A 19,415-nucleotide genomic window follows, 5' to 3' on the forward strand; every position below is an offset into this window, starting at 1 on the left:
TGAAAGATGGAAACGATAACCCTATATGTGAGACAGAATAAGAGACACAGATGCATAGAACAGTCTTATGGATTCTGAGGGAGAAGGTGAGAGTGGGACGTTCTGGGAGAATAGCATTGGAACATGTATATTATCATATGTGAAACAGAACGCCAGTCCAGGTTCGATGCATGAGACAAATGCTCAGGGCTGGGGCAATGGGATGACCCAGAGGGATGGGATGGGGAGGGAGGTGAGAGGGTTCAGGATGGGGAACACATGTAAACCCATGGCTGATTCATGTCAATGTATGGCAAAAACCACTACAATATTATAAAGTAATTAGCCCTCAACTAAAATAAATTAATTAAAAAAAAAGAAATATTCAAATATACATATAAAGAGAAGGAATACTAATGTAATAAATCTAATCACTGATAGTGTTTCCTCTATACACCATCCACTAGGGCTTCCCAGGTAGCTCAGGGGTAAAGAATTCACCTGCCAATGCTGGAGATGCAGGAGACTTGGGTTTGATCCCTGAGTCGGGAAGATCCTCTGGAGAAGGGAATGGCAACCCACTCCAGTATTCTTCCCTGGAGAATCCCGTGGACAGAGGAGCCACGGGGTTGCACAGAGTCAGACATGACTGAGTGACTGAGCATGCACATATACACCATCCTCTCCCATGCACCTCTCACCATGCACATGTACGATAATTCTCCAGGATATTTTTTTGAAAAATATCCTGGATTTCATATCATTTCACCTTTAATTATTTAAGTATATGTATCTAAAAGATAAGAACTCTGAAAATACTGAAGAATACCATTAGCATACCTAAATATCTGTAATTTCTTAATATCATTACATATTTTTGTTGTTTTTAGATAAGTTAGCTTTTATGAATTAACCTTCTAATCTAATTCTTTGCTTGACAGTTACATTTAGATAAACAATATCTATTTTTTATTGGTTGCTGTCTGAAGAGACTCAAGGAAGCATCTCTTTAAAGTTTAATTGTTTACTCATCTCCAACCTTTCCTACTTGAAAATTCAGGTTCTGGACATGATGGAAGAAAACGAAGCAGTAGATGATATTGCAAAATTAGAGCAACAAGAATTTGGCCTGGATCTTGAAGAACTGGAAAGGCTGCATGATGAAAATGAAGAAGAAGTGGCAAAGGTAGGGAAAAACTTTATTTAAGCACCATAAAGATTAATAAAGGAAGTAAAAAGAAAATGGGAAGGAGAAATTTTCCAGAATAATGCAAATAAAATGAAACTTTTCTACCATAATGTGAATAAAGCAAACTTAGTGCACATAAATGGAATGAATCAGAGGAGTTATGGGGAAGAAGAGCATCTAGACCAGCCAGACACCTGTTGTCTGTCTCTCCACCATGACATTATGCCAACCATCTTCTGCCGTATATTTGAACATTTTTGAAAATCTCCTCAACCACCTGAAACCAGCTTCAAACACTTTTTGTTTAGTAAGCCCTTTCTTAACTAGAGTTGAAATATTCTTCCTGTACTCACTGATTCTTCTTATCTTTGAGCACCACCTATGCTATAGCCATTGTGCAAGTGGTTGGAGAAGACTAGCAATGTATCCCCTTTTCTTATTATAACAGATAGGAACCAATCTAGGGCCTTTTTGAATGTTATCTGATTGTTGTAACAACCCCAAAAGGTAGGTTATTGTTTTCCCCACTTAAGGAAACTAAGTCATAGACATTCAGTCACTTGGTTAAGAGAATACAACTTGAGTCAGAGCCAGGAAGCAGTCCTGGTCTCGCCCACCGTGCTTCTGGCTCATCCTCCTTGGCCCTGGCCTCACTCAGGCCTGGGATACCACCGGCTTCTCCCAGGCCGTTCATCTTGACCACCCTAAAATGAGTTGGCTTAGGTGCCTGCTCCCGTCCTCATCCTCTCATTGCTTCTTTCTTTAAGCTCACATCTGACCGCTCTGCCCCAGGAACCTGCCCCTCTGGACACCTGACCACTGATGCAGCCACTGTGCTCACTCGACTCCAACCCATGCCTCTGTCCCAGATGCCCCCATTCCTTGTTTCTTATCAAATTCCTGTGCATCCTTCGTGGAGCTTCCTTGATCCTCTGACTCAGGCTTTGGTACAAAGATAGGCTCTTCACGTGCTCATTTCCCTCATGTTTATTTTTCCTGAACTCTGGGCTTTTGAGGAGATATCAGCCCTACACTGGATGTGATAGTAGAACCCGACAGTCCAGGACAGAACAATATTAGCAGATGGCACCGCAAACCCACCTGGGAGCAGAATATTTGTCCCTGGGAAGAGCAAGGGATCCCTGTCCTAAAGAGACCAGGCTACTAGCCAGCTCTGGCCAGGATCCCAGCAATAGGGAAAAGACCAAAGCCCAATAATGACCACCTGGACATTAATTAATATTAATTAATGCACCAATAGTATTACTGTCCAACAGTATTAATATTTTTCTGAAAGGGTTGATCAAGTAGCCTCAGAAGTAGTAAAGGGAGGGCCTGGAAGGGCCCTGGAAGTCAGTCAGATTCTGAAAATTGATATGCCAAAAGAGCTGTTTATTTAAGAAAAAGTAATTTTAAACTGTTTTAGCCATTAACTCAATGGACAAAATAAAAAACAAAATGCAAATTAAACATGGTATTTGTTCAGACAGTAAAATAAAAATAAATGAGTGAATGAATGAATCTGGGAGATACTATTCTCAGCTAGTTTTCTAATTATTCTACCAACAAAGTGAAATTAAAAAAAAAAAAAAGATCTGCACAACATTGTAAATCAACTACTTCAGTAAAAAAAAAAAAATTTTGAAAAAAGATTCTGAAGAGGACCCTAACAACTAAAGATTGTTTGGTGTCACTTTCAGGCTAGCTCTTTTGGTAAACTTTATTAAAATAAGAATACTTCATTACTTAAATATTAGGTTCAGTTCAGTTCAGTTGCTCAGTCGTGTCTGACTTTTGCTACCCCATGAATCGCAGCACGCCAGGCCTCCCTGTCCATCACCAACTCCCGGAGTCTACCCAAACCCGTGTCCATCGAGTCGGTGATGCCATCCAGCCATCTCATCCTCTGTCATCCCCTTCTCCTCCTGCCCCCAATCCTTCCCAGCATTAGGGTCTTTTCCAATGAGTCAACTCTTCGCATGAGGTAGCCAAAGTATTGGAGTTTCAGCTTCAACATCAGTCCTTCCAGTGAATACCCAGGACTGATCTCCCCTAGGATGGACTGGTTGGATCTTCTTACAGTCCAAGGGACTCTCAAGAGTCTTCTCCAACACCACAGTTCAAAAGCATCAATTCTTCGGCGCTCAGCTTTCTTTATAGTCCAACTCTCACATCCATACATGACTACTGGAAAAACCATAGCCTTGACTAGACGGACCTTTGTTGGCAAAATAATGTCTCTGCTTTTAAATATGCTCTCTAGGTTGGTCATAACCTTCCTTCCAAGGAGTAAGCGTCTTTTAATCTCATGGCTACAATCACCATCAGCAGTGATTTTTGGAGCCCAAAAAAATACAGCTGACACTGTTTCCACTGTTTCCCCATCTATTTGCCATGAAGTGATGGGACCAGATGCCATGATCTTAGTTTTCTGAACATTGAGCTTTAAGCCAACTTTTTCACTCTCCTCTTTCACTTTCATCAAGAGGCTCTTTAGTTCTTCTTCACTTTCTGCCTTAAGGGTGGTGTCATCTGCATATCTGAGGTTATTGATATTTCTCCCGGCAATCTTGATTCCAGCTTGTGTTTCTTCCAGTCCAGCGTTTCTCCTGATGTACTCTGCATATAAGTTAAATAAGCAGGGTGACAATATGCAGCCTTGACATACTCCTTTTCCTATTTGGAACCAGTCTGTTGTTCCATGTCCAGTTCTAACTGTTGCTTCCTGACCTGCATACAGGTTTCTCAAGAGACAGATCAGATGGTCTGGTATTCCCATCTCCCAGTAATAGAATCAGTTAAGGAGATAAAAACTAATTGAGGTAACATATGTTTCTAAATGGGAAAAAGTACATCATTCGATCCCCAGGAGTAGTAGAACATTCATTTCATGGTAAATGTAAATAAAAGAAGAATTTAGTACAGTAAAGACACCAAGACAGAGGTCACAAACTGACACTTCGTATATGCATTGACAAGAATTAAGCCAACATTTTTAGCTATTTCAAACTTTTCTAATAAAACAGGAATACTTGGCACAGTGGGTTTGCTTCACCACCTTGCACCAGCCAGCCAGCTCTGTGAAGTGTGTGTGGACTATCTAGCTAACACAGCTGTGCAGTGGCCCACACACCTGCCTTGGCCTTGGTGGTGTTCATGTTGACACCCTGGTCCTCAGGAAGGGAATCCTGAGCCTCCAGACTAAACCTTAGGTTCTCAAAGATAGGGGAGTACCCCCTCCAAGTGTATCTGGTTAAGGAATTTACAGTCAAGCTATTTTCTTTGAGGCCACATTTTCAACATTATTTTCCCCTTCATCTGTGTTCTTTAAGATAAGAAAGGATGTTGAGATGCAAAACCTAGCCAAGAGATATTTGGCTGAAATCATCAAAGAAGAATGCTGGAATTCAATGGCTGTGAAAGGCCGAGCTCTTAAGGTAACAGATGCAACTTCAGATATATCTTAGCCAATGAAAATTTTCATTTAAAGTCTCATGGCAGAAAATTTTAAAAAGAAAAAGTGCAGGAAAGTCCATATATAGGAAAGCAAACCACGACTTGCCCCTTCCTGTGCTGAATTCCACCTTCCTGTGTCACTTTCTCTGGGTCTCATTCTTCCCTCTCTGCTCGGTCCCCATGTGCTTCTAAACCAGCATCTCTTAAGATTTGTCTTACACCTCTTTCTCTCTTTCCTCTATGACACCACTTGCATCCAGGTCTCAATTATCTGTGTATTCCAAAAAAGCCACCTCACTCACATTCCACACAGATTGAAAGCTAGATATAATAATGTTCACATTTCTACCTGTGTCTAGCTTCACATTTTCTAAAGGGCTGTTTTTGTGCCTTTTTATTAAGATTCCTCCCAACGCAGTTTCCCTTTTTGTCTAGGGTAACCAGAAGTCCTAATTTATGCCTGTGATCCTGGAGTAACTATTAACAGCACCTTTTTCACTTTCAAATATGCCATCTGTTTAGATCACGAAGTATTGGTCACCCTACATTTATGAGATTGAGTATCGCTCTAAAACAGGGTTTCATGAGAATGGCACATTTGGGGCTGGATAATTCTTTGTTATGGGTGCTGTCCTATGGGTTGGAGGATTTTTGCAACATTCCTAACCTCTGTCTATTAGGCCCCAGTAGTATCCACCACCCCCATTAGTGATAATCAAAACCGTCTCCAGACTTTGCCAAACGTCCCTGGGGCCCTGAAGAGGATGGGGACAGGGGCAAGCAAAATCACTTCTAGTTGAGAAGCACTGCTCTAGAAACAGATCTTTCACAAAAGTATTTTCTTACAAAAGTTACACCAGTACTGATGGCATGCATTGTTCTTTTTTAAAAATTTCCATCAGCCATTTTGCTCATGCATGATGGTAACCTATGAATTAGTATTAATCAGAGAAAACATCTCCCACAGTGCCTCAGATATACATAATTGTACTAAAAATGTGTTTTTTTCATTTTGCTTTTTTTACCCCCAAGTGCTTTCATATCCCCTATGTGGTTGAGAACTTCCCAATGAAAGGACGCACAGATGAAGAGCTGAAAGAATTGAAGAGAGTTGTGCAGCAAAAGAAGATTGAAACAGAGTGTCTTAAAGTACAATTTTAAATATATATATATGTGTGTTTATATATAATGTTTTCTGTTTCAGTATTTCCTTCATACAGATTTGAGTTGGAATACTACTCAAGATAAGTTTAGATATTGTTTGTGTTTATATTTGTAGTCCTTGTTTATGTGTACAACATATTCTAATGAATACAGGAGCCTATATCTAAATAGTAAGTCTAGAACCTATATCCTAACAACTTTAACTATCCCTCAAATATGATAATATGCTTTTAAAAATTATATTTTGGAGTTTGTGCTTGTCCTGGTCATGAGTTCTTCATCCACTCACCACTCAATTTTATCATCTCTTATCACTGGGGATTATATTTTAAGATAGTTGGCCCAGGATGAAGTAGAATCTGTTTTGAGGGGATTTATGGTTTTCCTAAAGTAACCCTAGCATTTCCCCCCCCAACAATCTCTGTCAAACCACTTAAAAATACTGCCCAATTGTAATAGTTTCATTTCGGCCAGAACTTTGCATTCATTCTTTTTCTGGAACATAAATTGAAGGCATGCTTAATTCTTCTTGCCTACACATAACAGCGGAGAAGGCAATGGCACCCCACTCCAGTACTCTTGCCTGGAAAATCCCATGGATGGAGGAGCCTGGTAGGCTACAGTCCATGGGGTCGCTAAGAGTCGGACATGACTGAGCGACTTCACTTTCACTTTTCCCTTTCATGCACTGGAGAAGGAAATGGCAACCCACTCCAGTATTCTTGCCTGGAGAATTCTAGGGACGGCGGAGCCTGGTGAGCTGCCGTCCATGGGGTCGCACAGAGTCGGACACGACTGAAGCGACTTAGCAGCAGCAGCACACGTAACAGTCCTATGGGAATAAGTTTCTGTAAAACATGAAGAGAAGGTATATTTTTTAATGCTTAAGTACCAAGAAAGACTCAAAAATATTTACAAGCAGCTGTCATCCTGACAGAAGAATATGAATATTACACATTATCAAGAACATTTTTTAGTTTCATGATTTATCCACGGTTTATCAGTTTCTGAAGCTTTCTCTTCAGCAGGCTCAGGAACTATCCAGCACTTTAAATTCAGTTGCTGGCAAGACAATTAACATTTTAAAATACTTGTTGAAATAATTAAGTTGTCCCAAACTTGCCCTTTAGAGAATTCTTCTTATTGCTTAACTCTCATTTCATCTTTTTCTATATTTAGCTACGGAAAGAAATTGTAGAGGTTCAGTCTGCAGTTACCTTGGTTAAAACACATCATGAAGAGGAGGATGAAGAAGAGGAAGAAGATGGGACAATGAAAGATACCAGCTTGCCCAATTACATGCTTGGCAGTCTGAGTACTGATTTTAGGGTACATACCTCTTTATTGTCAAGCCAATTGGAACTTCATTCCAGAGAGGAGAAAATCAACCAAATTATATTGCTGAAAGTGGGTGAATTTTTTCTTTATCTTTGAAAACCTCAAACTTTCCATGAAGTTTCCTGCAAAGGCTCAAACTGAAATCTAATGCCAATCAAATGATGTCTTTAAAGTACACACAGAAACATGCAGATGGCTAGCTCCATTTTCTTTAAACAGAGCTTATGGACAAGAGTTGTTTTTATCAATGTGGAGTGTGTTCTGTGATACCAGGTTTTGTAAAGAGCACCCTCCACTGGCTAGCATCACGAACCATCTTTCTACATAGATCTTTGGGAAACTCAAAGATAAGAGAAATCCTTGAATGCCACCTTCTAGGTAACCCAGATGTCAGTTAGGAACTCCTTGTAAGATCAACATATGATTGCTTATCTATCTCCTTAACCTGGGGAAATACAATTTCCTCTCTAAGATTTCTATAAGTTCTGGGGCTCAGGGATAAGGTATGGTGTCCTTCAGGCTCTAAGCGCCTACTCCTTGCTTTCAACCCAGCAAGTCAGCTTCAGAACACACCACCTGTATATGCCAACTGAATGCTTTTGAAAACCCAGTAACTTGAGATTGCACCAATGCAGATGGTTTGATATTTAATGTTTGGTCGTCCCTGCTCCTGAAAGTCTTTCAGCCCTGTCTGCAGTTTGAGTTCTAACTTCCTACTATGTTATTCTGCTGTCTCTTCCTATCCTTTTCTCTTCTTCATCTCCTCCAATACCTGAAATTCTTATGTATTTATACTGAGAACTGTTATCTCTTTGGTTGCTTATCTTCTGCTGTGTTATACCCTCAGTGTCCCACCTTCCTGCTGCTTTATTAAAAAGCTTTTCCCTACAGAAAGTATTTTCAGGCTAGGAGAAATTCTGCTGCCAGCTGTTAAGACCATTTTCCACCTTGCTTAAATGGTTTCATCCTCAGTAGAATAGATATATAGACTGATGTTAAAGTCAACTTTTAGTTTGATCCATCATTCAACTCATCAGTAGAGCTAGGGGCAAAGCAGTTGCCAAACCAGAGATACCTTAGTAATTGGCTGATCCAACTAGCTAGCTTGGGCTCCCTTTCTAGTTAAAAATGACCTGTCCATACAGAGGAAGAATATTGTATGTGGTTGTGCTTCTATGGGAGCTTCTCCAAACAACCTGTACAGTCTGTCTTTTCCTCACCTCATCTACCCAAACGTGATTCCAAAAAAAAGACATTTCCCAACTTAAATACTGAATGAAAGTGTTAGCCGCTCAATCGTGTCTGGCTCTTTGCAACCCCATGGACCGTAGCCCACCAGACTCCTCTGTCCATGGAATTCTCCAAGCAAGAATACTGAAGTAGGTAGCTATTCCCATCTCCAGTTGATCTTCCTGACCCAGAGATCGAACCCCGGTCTCCTGCATTGAAGGCAGATTCTTTACCATCTGAGCCACCAGGGAAGCCCAAATACTGAATGTTGCTTTTCAAATGTTCTTATGATGGATTTAAAAAAAAAAAAAAAAAAAGCATACACAAACGTAGAGAAAATAGTCCAAAGAGCCTCCACATATCCATTATCCACTTCAGCATTTATTAATATACCTGCACACTGAGTTACAATGTACATTTCTGGATATACACTGTGGTATAACAGTGCTGTTGCCTTAATCCTGCTCATGGTCAGATGCCACTATAGATTACTGAACCAAGAAATGACTTAATGTAAATGGTATTTTAGATTAATTTGTGTATAATTTGTAAAATGATTTGGGAGAAAAAGTAAAAATGTGGGCCCATGTTGCCAGTGAAGATATAATACATGATGTGTTTATAATAACATTGATATTTCAGGATATTATTTACAAGGTAAAAACAGCCTTCAATAGTGAGTTTGATGCTGCATATAAACAAAAAGAGGTTGAAGTTGCACGTGTGAAGGAAAAAAATGTAAGGATTAAAGAAATTATTTTAGATCTGGAGTTGGAAGAATCAGTCTGGCAACCAGAATTCGAGGACTGTGAGAAGCCAGAGAGAACACTTGTTGTGGAAAGTAGTGAGGTATGATTATCTGTGTATCATCTCTCGCCTTCTTTCTCATGACATTTTCCAGGCTCTTATTTATTCTCCTTGTTTTTGCTGCTAGAAGCAACTGTATAAGGTAGAAATCTTGGTTACAAGTAACAAAATCAGCTAACATAGCCCCAGAAATAATGAGGATTTCTTTTATGAATCCCATGGAGTCCAGAGATTTGGACACCAAGCCTAGAAAGAAGCAGGAATCACATACCAGAGCCTTGTGAGGAGTCCAGAAGTGCTCTTTTTTCATCTTTTGACTCACTTCTGTCTACATTTCAGCTGCCTCTAGTAGTTTCTATGTTATATCTCCTATATTCTAGAGAGCATCTGGTCCAAACTATAATCTCATAGTCATAGGTCCAGATTTGCCTGGAAAGGGGCTCCTTGGGCCAACTTGGGTCCAGCACCTATAGCCACAGAAGTTGGGTCACATCATGGGAATGAGACTGATGGAGCTCCAGTAGTTATGTAGCCATTACAGCAGTATGGGTTCCAGAGAAAGGGGCTCACTGGACAGCCTCATTAAGACCTGTTTGGCACTGAGACAGTTACAATTAAATGCCTAAAGAGAACATTTCAAATATAACCATATTTCATTTATAAAAAGTGATTCAAAGAGAATACCATTGGTCACATGAAACCATCTTGATTACTTCAGGGCAAAAGATAAAAGTGTTGCTTGGAGGTAATAGTAACATTAACAGTCCCTGTTGAAAGTAATCATCTATTTTTCTAACTCTCTCATTTTGGATCTCATCTTCATTCCAAAATAGGAAATTAGTGGCAAAACCTGGGTATTCCCTCTATCCCCCTAATTCCGTCTAACCTCCTCCCAGTGTGTAGAAGGAAACTTTGGTTTGAGTTTTGTAAGAATAACAGCAGGAAACTACATTTTCTCTTTCAGATTTCAGCTCAAAGACACGTTAAACCGTGGCAAAAAGCCAAAGCAGACTTGCTTGTGACTCGTGAAATGGAGCGATTGCTTCTGTCACGGGTATGCAGTTTTTCTCTGGTGGTACCTAAGACCCTTTTTCCCTTTAGGTATACTTGTTCCTAACTTGGCTGAATAGTCTTGTACTTGTACTCCGCCAGAGAGACACATTAGGGCATGTGTCGTGGTCAGAGGTCACTGGAATCTCAGTGGCTTCTTCTCCCCTCCATGCATGCCACCGCCCACCCTCCCCAATCCTAACTACAGTCAATCTAACTTTGGGGTGGGTCTGTCCCTAGTGCCACTGGAGTGGTCTCTGTCTCAGTGACCCTCTCTGACCCTGGCTCTTTCCTAGGGCCCTGACACAAGACGCCGAGCCCTCATGGACATGATGGGAGGAGTTCTGGAAGTCAAGAAGGAAGACATTTTGAGAATGGTGAGATTCCATCCTTGGTGGAAGGTAGAATGGGATGGAGTGAGCTACTTAAACATGACCATTTTTTCCTATGTGAACCTAAATTTTAGAAATTCTACAGCAATAAATATACCACTCCCAGTGCCTCATAAGGGCTTCCCTGGTGGCTCAGACAGTAAAGAATCTGCCTGCAGTGCAGGATACCTGGGTTGGATTCCTAAGTCAGGAAGATCCCCTGGAGAAGGGAATGGCAACCCACTCCAGTATTCTTGCCTGGAGAATTCTATGGACAGAGGAGCCTGGCGGGCTGTAGTCCACGGGGCAGCATAGAGTTGGACATGACAGAGCGACTAACACTTTCACTTCACTCAGTACCTTATAAACATGTATCAGGCAAATAAGAATTTGAAACCACAGGCTTGTCCTCCAATCTGAAAAAAAGCCAACAAATGAACAACAACTAAAAAAACAACTACAGTGGTTTTGGTCTCTACAGAAAGCAGGGATAAAACTTCACCTGTAATTCTCCACACCAAGGAACATGCCCTTTGATACTTGACATAGGTAGCCCTGGAGCTCTGACATAGTTCTAGCTATGAGGATATCAACTTGTATGTCTGAACTTGTCAGCTCAGAATCAGGGTTCCTCCCAAACTATTCACCCTGGCTCAAGTCACAGAAAAACGGTTGTAATATTTTTTTTCATATCCTTTGGTCAAAGCGTTAGGTCATTGTCTTGCCAATGTGAAGAACTATACCCTTTTAAAGGGCTCTTTTTTTAAACTGTAACGATAACTCTGAGTTTTACTGTATTGCTACCTTTATATTTAGCCTAGATGCTTTCCTTTATTTCTTCAGGTGATCCCTCAGCCTCCGTTCATGGTAAAACCTGATGCTTTGTGGTCTGAAGAGGAAAGGAAACAATTCAAAGAGTATGAGAAAAAAGTCAAGGAGTTAAATGAAGAAAGAGACAAGTATAGAAAGGTCAGAAGAGCAGAGAAGATGGCCTACCTTACCAAGGGTTTTGTTTCAGTATCTTGTCAAATGACATTGCAAAAGGCATTTTCTCCGTGCCTTTAGTAGCCTCGGGATGTTGTTTCAGCTTAAATTCTCAAGAGAATTTGAGGAAGTGAGTGCAGATAAATTTAAAGACTTAGAACAATTTGAAACAATAAGAACACACAACAAAATTGAAGGTTCTTATTGATTTCCCATTTTACCTCATTGCAATTCATTTGGTCCTTCACTCATTCTTCAGATGTTTAATGAACACCTATGACAGTATGTTCAAGGCACCATAAGGTACTGCTGTCTCTTGCCTACATCAATTTAAGCTGTATGCTCTTGCTGTATTTGCTCTCAATTTTAAGGAAAAGACTTGAGAGAAGTATGACGCAATCAATAGAATTCTCATTTGAGATTTTTGAAATGCAGGTCCCTACTTTTCTCCTTCCCTTAAAAAGAACCATTCCGACATTGAAATTGCTTGCAGTTATAATAGAGATGTAAAAGGTGATGGTATACAACCAAGTTAATATTTATCCTTCTGTGAAGAAAGTAAAATCATACCATCATTCAAGGCAGGAAAGTTTGTCAGCTTTATAGAGGCCATATTTTGTGAACAACTCCTTTGAACCTATTGTTAACTTGTCCCTGTTTTTATTCACTGCAGTCCTCTAACAGTGCCCTTTCGTTTTATCCAAAATGAGTAGTTTTGAGTGCAGTAAAGGTGTCAAGAAGTTAATGGAATTCAGATGCCTAAAGTGGTGGCATTTACTCCATGGTCTTGCATTGTAAAATAGTCTCTTGCCTACACCTTCATACCCCTTGACCATGCTCACCTGGTAGAAACTCAGCCTTGATTAAACCAGCACTCAACTTTCTCTGCATTCACGCCATGCAGTGGGTAAAGAAAAAATGCTCCGTGGTTTCACTCTGACGACCTTAGTCTTTATTGGGTTCTTAAAGCTGCTCAACGATGCTATTCCCCTCAGCTTTCAATTTCCCCCTGGTTTAACCTGGTGGATCTTTTTTAAAATGCAGATTCAGATTCTGTCATTCTGAGGACAGAGAAGGCCCCTGAGATTCTACATTTCTATTGAGCAACCACATGGTGCAGCCGCTGCTGCTGGTCGGTGGACTACACTTTAAGTAGCAAGATGCTAGAGGACCACGTCATGTGCTCTCCTCTGTCCTCAGACTTCCAACACCTGACCCTCAACTCTCCCCTTAGTTTCACTCAGAGAAGAGGAGCAACTAGGAGAGATTTTCCTTACCCTTTCCCACCACGTCTACTACCCACCTGCCTTGAATCCATAGATCCTCCTTGCCTTTCTGTTCCTTGTGGGTGAAATGGCCTTGTAGCCGCCCACACCTGGTGTTCCCCGCTGTGCGCTGGGTCCCGTCCCATCCATCTGTTTAGTGCTATCACTCCAGCCATCTGCCCCATTTCCCTGCAGCATCAGTTTGCCCCTCTCTACTGGATTTTTCCATAGATGCGTGCTGTAGTCTTACGTGTTGTATACATATCTTACATTTACAAAAGAAAAAAGTCTCCTTTGAAGGTTTGTAAAAAAAAAAAACCTTTGTATTATGGAAAATGTCAAACATGTATAAAAGTAGAGAGACGATATAACAGACCCAAGAGTATCATCGGTGGCTGAAGGGGAAGCCCAGAATACCTCACAAGGCCTGCCCTCCACCTGCCCCTTCCTTTTGGCAAAAATGTAAACAATCACTTCCTAGGAACATCTGATGTTCCTACATGTTAACTTTGGTGCTGATTTCCTTTTAGTCTTTAGAAACAGAAATGAAGAAACTTCAAAATTCTATTCAAGAAAGCACACAGAATTTTGATGAACATTTGAAAAGACTCTTTGAAAGGAGAGTGAAGGCAGAGATGGTTGTCAACCAGGTAAATAAAAGCTTGACTTATATGACATTCTTTTAAGGAGCCTCCAAAGCCTTTCACTCTTCTTAGGATAAATACCAGCACCCTGTCTGGCAGGAAGGCCCTGCACTTGCTGGCCCTGCCTGCTGTTCCAGCCTCATCTGTGCCACCCTCCCCCTAAGTTGCCATGCTCCATTCTCTGCCACCTGATTCACACCTCCTTGTTCCCAACTCTGCCAATAATACTCTCTTCCAACCTCTTTGCTTCCTGCACTATATCTACCCATCTCTCGGGTCCCAACTAGGTTAGATCTTCCTGTTATATACTCTGTTCTTTTACTTTCTATCACTTACTACAACTGAATTTTAATTTATTGAGTTACTTTTTAATGCTCCCAAGACTAAGCTCCATGAGGGTAGGGACTGAGTCTCTCTTCATCCTTGTATTTCCAGCAACTGGCAAAGGGTTGAGCTCATCCTATATGTAGAATGACCAAATAGTCTACATGTCCCTAAAGATCAGATGAAAAATCTGACTTACTTTGATTCAGCAGTAAGAATGTAAATGAAGTATACAATAACTTAAAAACAAGACAAAGAATGAAGCCTTTAAATTCTGAGGGAAAATTATTCCTAACAGATTCTATGTCTGACCAAACTATTAATTGAATGTAAAAGGAGAGTAATGATATTTTGAGAAATGCAGGGTCTCAAAATTTTTGTGCACCCATTCTCTGCAAGTTAATGAAAGATGAATTGCACCAAAGCAAAGGGGATCAACCAAGAAAGATGAGAGGAATTAAGGAAGCTCCTTGAGGTTGTCTCTATTGTCAGAGTCCCAGCAGGAAAAATACCCTGAAAGGGTTACATTTAAGAGAGGGAGATGCAGAGACTCCTAACTGAGCTATGGGCAGGGTTACGGGAAACAGCAAAAAGTGGTGAAACTCCCAGAGACTAGAGGTAATGGGAAGCCAATGTCATGGCTAGAGCTAAAGAGGCAAGGGAAGGACACTATTCCCAGGACCCAGTAAGACCTGTAGCCATGGGAAAGGGGCTTTTCCTCAGGAGTTGTGGCTGCAGAGAGAAGAACGTGATCACAGGCCCAGGAGGGAGGGAATGTATGCATATAGTAGTTGGTGGGGGAGATTGAGAATGAGTGCTCCAGCATTAGTCATAAGGGTGCATTAATCATAATGGCTCCAAAGTGGAAATAACCCAAATGTCCAACTATGAATGAATAAATAAAATGTTGTTTATTCATGTAATGGCATATTAATCAACAATAAAAAGTACTAATACGTTCTACAACATGGATGAACCTGGAAAGTATGCTAAGTGAAAGAAGCCAGACACTCTGGGCCACATGTTGAGTGATTCTATTTATATGAAATGTCCAGAAGAGGCAAATCCATAGAGACAGAAAGTTAATTAGCGGTTGCCTTGGGGTGGAGGCAGGAAGACCTCTGGAAGGTGTGGGGAGAAATGGAAAATGACTGCTAACGGATTTTTTTTAGAAGTGCTGAAATATTCTGAAATTGTGGTGTTGGTTGCACAACTGAGAATATAACTTAAAAAACCATTGAACTACAGACTTTAAAGAAGCGAATTGTAAGGACTGTGAAAGACATCTTAATAAAGCTGTTATTTTTAAAAGACATATTTAAAACATCCTTTCATACAAGACAATGAGGAAATTATTAAAGGCTACTATCAAAAGGAGTCCACTTTAAAAGATCCCCTAAATGGGACAATTTAAGATTCAACAATGATAACAACTGCAATTAACTGAAGCCTATCAAATTTATTATATTAATAAATTTGTGATATTTTAAAAATAAAAATGCCTTCAATGGATAACAACCAGTTTATTATCTAAAAACTAATAAAGAGAAAGTGTCAAGAATTTACTCTGCTTTTCTGTATGAACTACACTGCTAGGTAACCAAATAGCAGATAGGGAGAAACATGCCTTTATAAAAGGATTTCAATTAATAAGTGAAGAAGGAATGATAGAAATATAGTATCACCATTTTGCAGCTCTCAAAGGATTAATGAACCAAAGCACTGACATCTACAGCTGCTAACGTCTCAGAAAGAAAGACAACTTGACACTACCTGTTTCCTGATCAAAAAACACCATGTCCCCTATGGTCTTTGTAAAAAGATCAGACACAGGTCTGATCTGTCCCCTGACCCAGCTGCAAATTTTCAAGAAACACATGGGATAAAGGACTCTGTTGAACTGACCATAAGTAAGCAGTGAGCAAAACTCAGACTAGGTGAAACTACAGATAACTACAAATAAATGTGAGGGCAAGAAAGGGCTGAAAGAAAACCTGTGGATAATAATAGGCTTTCAGAATGTGTCAGTTTGTTCAACAGACAAGTCATACAGTAGTGCCCAGAAGATGCATATTTGGATAATAATACTATAAAGAAACACAAGGAAGTGATTACTGTAAAAGTCAAGACAACGGTTATTATTGGAGTTGAGATTAGGATGGGGACACATGGAAGGGCTCTGGTTAAGTTCCAGTTCTTGAACTGAGTGGTGATTACAATGATTTTTTGCCTTAATAATAACTCACTAAATTATACATTTGTTTTATGTGTTTTCCTATGTATATGTTTTATCTTGCAATGAAAGTTGAAAAAAGGTAGAAACAGCTGAGTAGTTGTTGCAAGTTTATATTCCCTTTTTCTTGAAAAGAATTTCTCTTTCCTGTGTGTCATGAACTCGCTTGGTAAGTGCCAAGTCTGTGACCCTCAATAGAAAATCCTTTCCCTGGTGGGCACATTGATCATTTTTCCCCTTTTAAAATATTTCTACAGGAGGAATTGAAAATAAACAACCTTATTTTCTCTTTACTGTTGGATGAAGAAATAAGCTCCAGAGAAACATTCCTGAACAACTACCTTGCAAGGAAGCAGGAGGAGAAGGTAAATACAGTGTCTGATATCTGAGTATCAGCGGTTTCTGACCAATCGCTCCCACTTGACAAGAGTCCACACTCCTGCCTGGCCCTTTCTTCTTTCTCATTCCTTCTCAAATGTGTGTGTGTTCCTTGGCTCCCCGTCTGGGACTTTTAACCACTGACTGGCTATGGGACCTTGGACAAGATACAACCATTAAAGACATAACCATTATTTTCAAGCTCTTCTCTAGGGAGTATTGTTCTCTCTGGACCATTTGGCACTCTGTTTCACTAAATATGTAAGCAATGGGTTAGCTTATAGAGTGAAAAGCTGTAATATTTTTTAAAATGCTGATAGATATGTTTCATGAAAGAGACAATGAATACAAAATACTTGTCACATAATAATTTTCAAAAGATGTCAGCTTTTATTAATAGTATTAATTGATGACATTTATAAATGAATGATTTAAAGTATCATATGACGTTCACTTGTGTTTGGCAGACACTTAAAGGCAGGCAGGGGGATGAGAAAGCCATTTAATGAAAAATAAGAAAGGACTTCAGCTGTATCTGATTAGCAGTTGTTGGCATGGGGAAGCCTGGGGCAAGTTAATTAGAAGCTGGGCTACCTATGTGTTTGGTTTGGGAAGCAGATTTGGCTCTCCCTGGTTGGTCCTCAGTTGAAAATGGTGGTAAAAATTAGGAAAGCTGAAAGTTATTGACCAAGTTCTGACAGTTTAGGGGCCAATCACTGCAGAGGTTGTGGTTTCAACTCCTGGCTGGTTGAGTCAGTTCTATTTTTATGTATGATCTGGCCATCCTCCATTTACTAATATATAGCCAGTCTTTCAGAACCCAGGCCCACGTGACTCCCAAGCCTGTGCAATTTCATCACCCACACTGCTCTGCCAAGGGTGTAGTATGCTCCCTGGTCACTTACACTCGCATGTACAGAGCTGGGTACACTTTGAAACAGGTGATTGGATGTTTGTCCTTTCAAAGCCTCCAGTCAGTTTATTTTCTTCTATGAATGTTATCTGTAATTGATACTTCAATTCACATTAATCTTGTACTAGGGAATTCCTTGTTCTTTTTAGTATGCTCAATATTTGTATTTATCCCGAAAACTCTCCAGTTCCGATCTATTCCCGATGTTATTCTAGAAGCAGACCACAGAGGCCATCCGGAAGTCTAGAGAAGAACTGGATATGTACAAGGAACACTATGACAACTTACTGGCGGAAGACAAAGTGAGAGCTGTTGCCTCAGTCACTTCCCAGTGTGATAGCATTGCTGCTGCCTGGATTTGGGGAACTAAAAGGGATACAATCTAATCTTCTCATAGAATTTTCTCCTACTATAATTCTTAATTATGGGTAAACTCCATTCTATGCCATTGTGTATTTCTGAAAATCACTGTGTAAAATAAATTTTTGTAAACTTCTCTGGTTTAAGCTTTCTCTTGCACAAAAAAAGGAAAGAGCTCATCTAGACTTTAGAGCCTTTCGAACTTCAGGTTGCAATCCCCCTTAGTTGGTTATGAAATCAATTAAGTAGGCTATGACCAGCAGATTTATAAATGGAAAAGGATAGGATAGAAGAGCAAACAGAAGAATAGAATGGAGTGTAACAAAATAGAGGTACCTTGTCTGTTTTACAGGTAAATATTATTTTGTGAAACTTTACTTCTAAATAAAACACTAGTGGCTCAGACAGGAAAGAATCTGCCTGCAATGCAGGAGACCTGGGTTCAAACCCTGGGTCAAGAAGATCTCCTAGAGAAGGGAATGGCAACCCACACCAGTATTCTTGCCTGGAGAATTCCATGGACAGAGGAGCCTGGAGGGCTACAGTCTATAGGGTTGCAAAGAGTCGGACACTACTGAGTGACTAACACTTCACTTTCACTTCACTTCAGTTCTAAATGATTTCTGAGACCTCTTATATGAAATAATATTTTTAGTTTACTGAGGTGATTCTTGTTCAAGGTAAATCTTTGTGAAATACTTGCACCGTGAGTGGTCACCCTTTAACAAGTCTATGTTATAAACCAAGTATTCATGGATTTTTAAAAATCAAAGTGATACAATTAATATTTTAAAGAGTATTGTCACAGATAAAAGCCTTCTGAACAAAGTTGCAATCCTGGGAATGATATGTTTTTCTTTAGGTTCTGGATCGCAGCTTTAAAAAGGAATTTTCTGAAATTCCCAGTCATCAGGTGGATATACTCTACAAACTTTTTAAACGCCGACCAAGGTTTGTTTCTCCTTTGCTATCATGTTTCTGAGAAAAAAATTTTTATTAGATTTCAGCTTTTTCTCCCAATTAGTTCATAATATTCAGCGTAGCATCATTTACATGAAAATGTCCAAGTGTTTTGATCTTAACTCAGTTTTTAAAGATTATTATATCTTACAGTAGGCAATGAAGACTGATGACTTCATTATTTAGAAATTAAATGTCTAGGTAATCATAGTGCTATTATAGGTTTTGTTTTATACATGAAAGTAGTTCCTGATAAGATATAGATAGCAGACAGATTTATAAACTGTTTTTCCCAAGATGTGTTCTAACACGTATGCATCCCTTGCGGTGTGAATTGGAATTACACATAAAAGGCTTCCAGGACAAAATAAGTTTAAGGAAATACAGGGTTGAAAAAGATATATAATTTTCTTTACTGAAGAACATTTCAGAACTTTCTGTAGCCTTTGCATCCCATGTGAGAAACAGAGTAGGAAGTGTTTTCCAGACCCTTTCCTCGGAGCATCTCATGTGATTGTGTTCAAGACAAAGTTTGAAAAATGCCAGTATAAATGACTGACAATAGCCATTATCAAAAGAGTTCTAAAATATCTGATTTTGATACTTGAGAGTATCAATTAATTTCACAGATTTCCAAATTTTTACCTATACAGATTTCTGTAATTTTTAATCAAACACAATGCAGGAATCATGGAGTTTGTCACAAAGATATAGGCTTATTTGTGTCTAAGATACAAACTGATTTTCTCACCTTTGACAGGTTATATGCA

General features: G+C 39.7%; 1 protein-coding gene across 15 annotated transcripts in view; it reads left to right on the forward strand.

Annotated features, from left to right (window-relative positions):
* Positions 1 to 19,415, forward strand: part of CFAP43 (cilia and flagella associated protein 43) — a 111,355-nt gene that overhangs the window by 80,480 nt on the left and 11,460 nt on the right. For 12 of the 15 annotated variants that reach the window (XR_014069218.1, XM_081543413.1, XM_081543468.1 and 9 more), the window contains 12 exons: positions 1,040 to 1,165; positions 4,501 to 4,605; positions 5,657 to 5,773; positions 6,968 to 7,195; positions 8,999 to 9,205; positions 10,128 to 10,217; positions 10,510 to 10,590; positions 11,428 to 11,553; positions 13,364 to 13,483; positions 16,292 to 16,399; positions 17,541 to 17,627; positions 18,548 to 18,636. Coding sequence is in view for 13 of the 15 variants with exons in the window: in XM_081543413.1 (XP_081399539.1) it covers positions 1,040 to 1,165; positions 4,501 to 4,605; positions 5,657 to 5,773; positions 6,968 to 7,195; positions 8,999 to 9,205; positions 10,128 to 10,217; positions 10,510 to 10,590; positions 11,428 to 11,553; positions 13,364 to 13,483; positions 16,292 to 16,399; positions 17,541 to 17,627; positions 18,548 to 18,636 (1,484 nt within the window). In the remaining 2 variants the exon portion in view is untranslated. The remainder of the gene's footprint in view (positions 1 to 1,039; positions 1,166 to 4,500; positions 4,606 to 5,656; positions 5,774 to 6,967; positions 7,196 to 8,998; positions 9,206 to 10,127; positions 10,218 to 10,509; positions 10,591 to 11,427; positions 11,554 to 13,363; positions 13,484 to 16,291; positions 16,400 to 17,540; positions 17,628 to 18,547; positions 18,637 to 19,415) is intronic. The other 3 variants (XR_014069224.1, XM_081543385.1, XM_081543404.1) reach the window with 1 other exon arrangement.

Source organism: Giraffa tippelskirchi, chromosome 2, assembly GCF_054371585.1.
Source record: "Giraffa tippelskirchi isolate mGirTip1 chromosome 2, T2T-mGirTip1v1.2.pri, whole genome shotgun sequence".
NCBI classification, from domain to species: domain Eukaryota; kingdom Metazoa; phylum Chordata; class Mammalia; order Artiodactyla; family Giraffidae; genus Giraffa; species Giraffa tippelskirchi.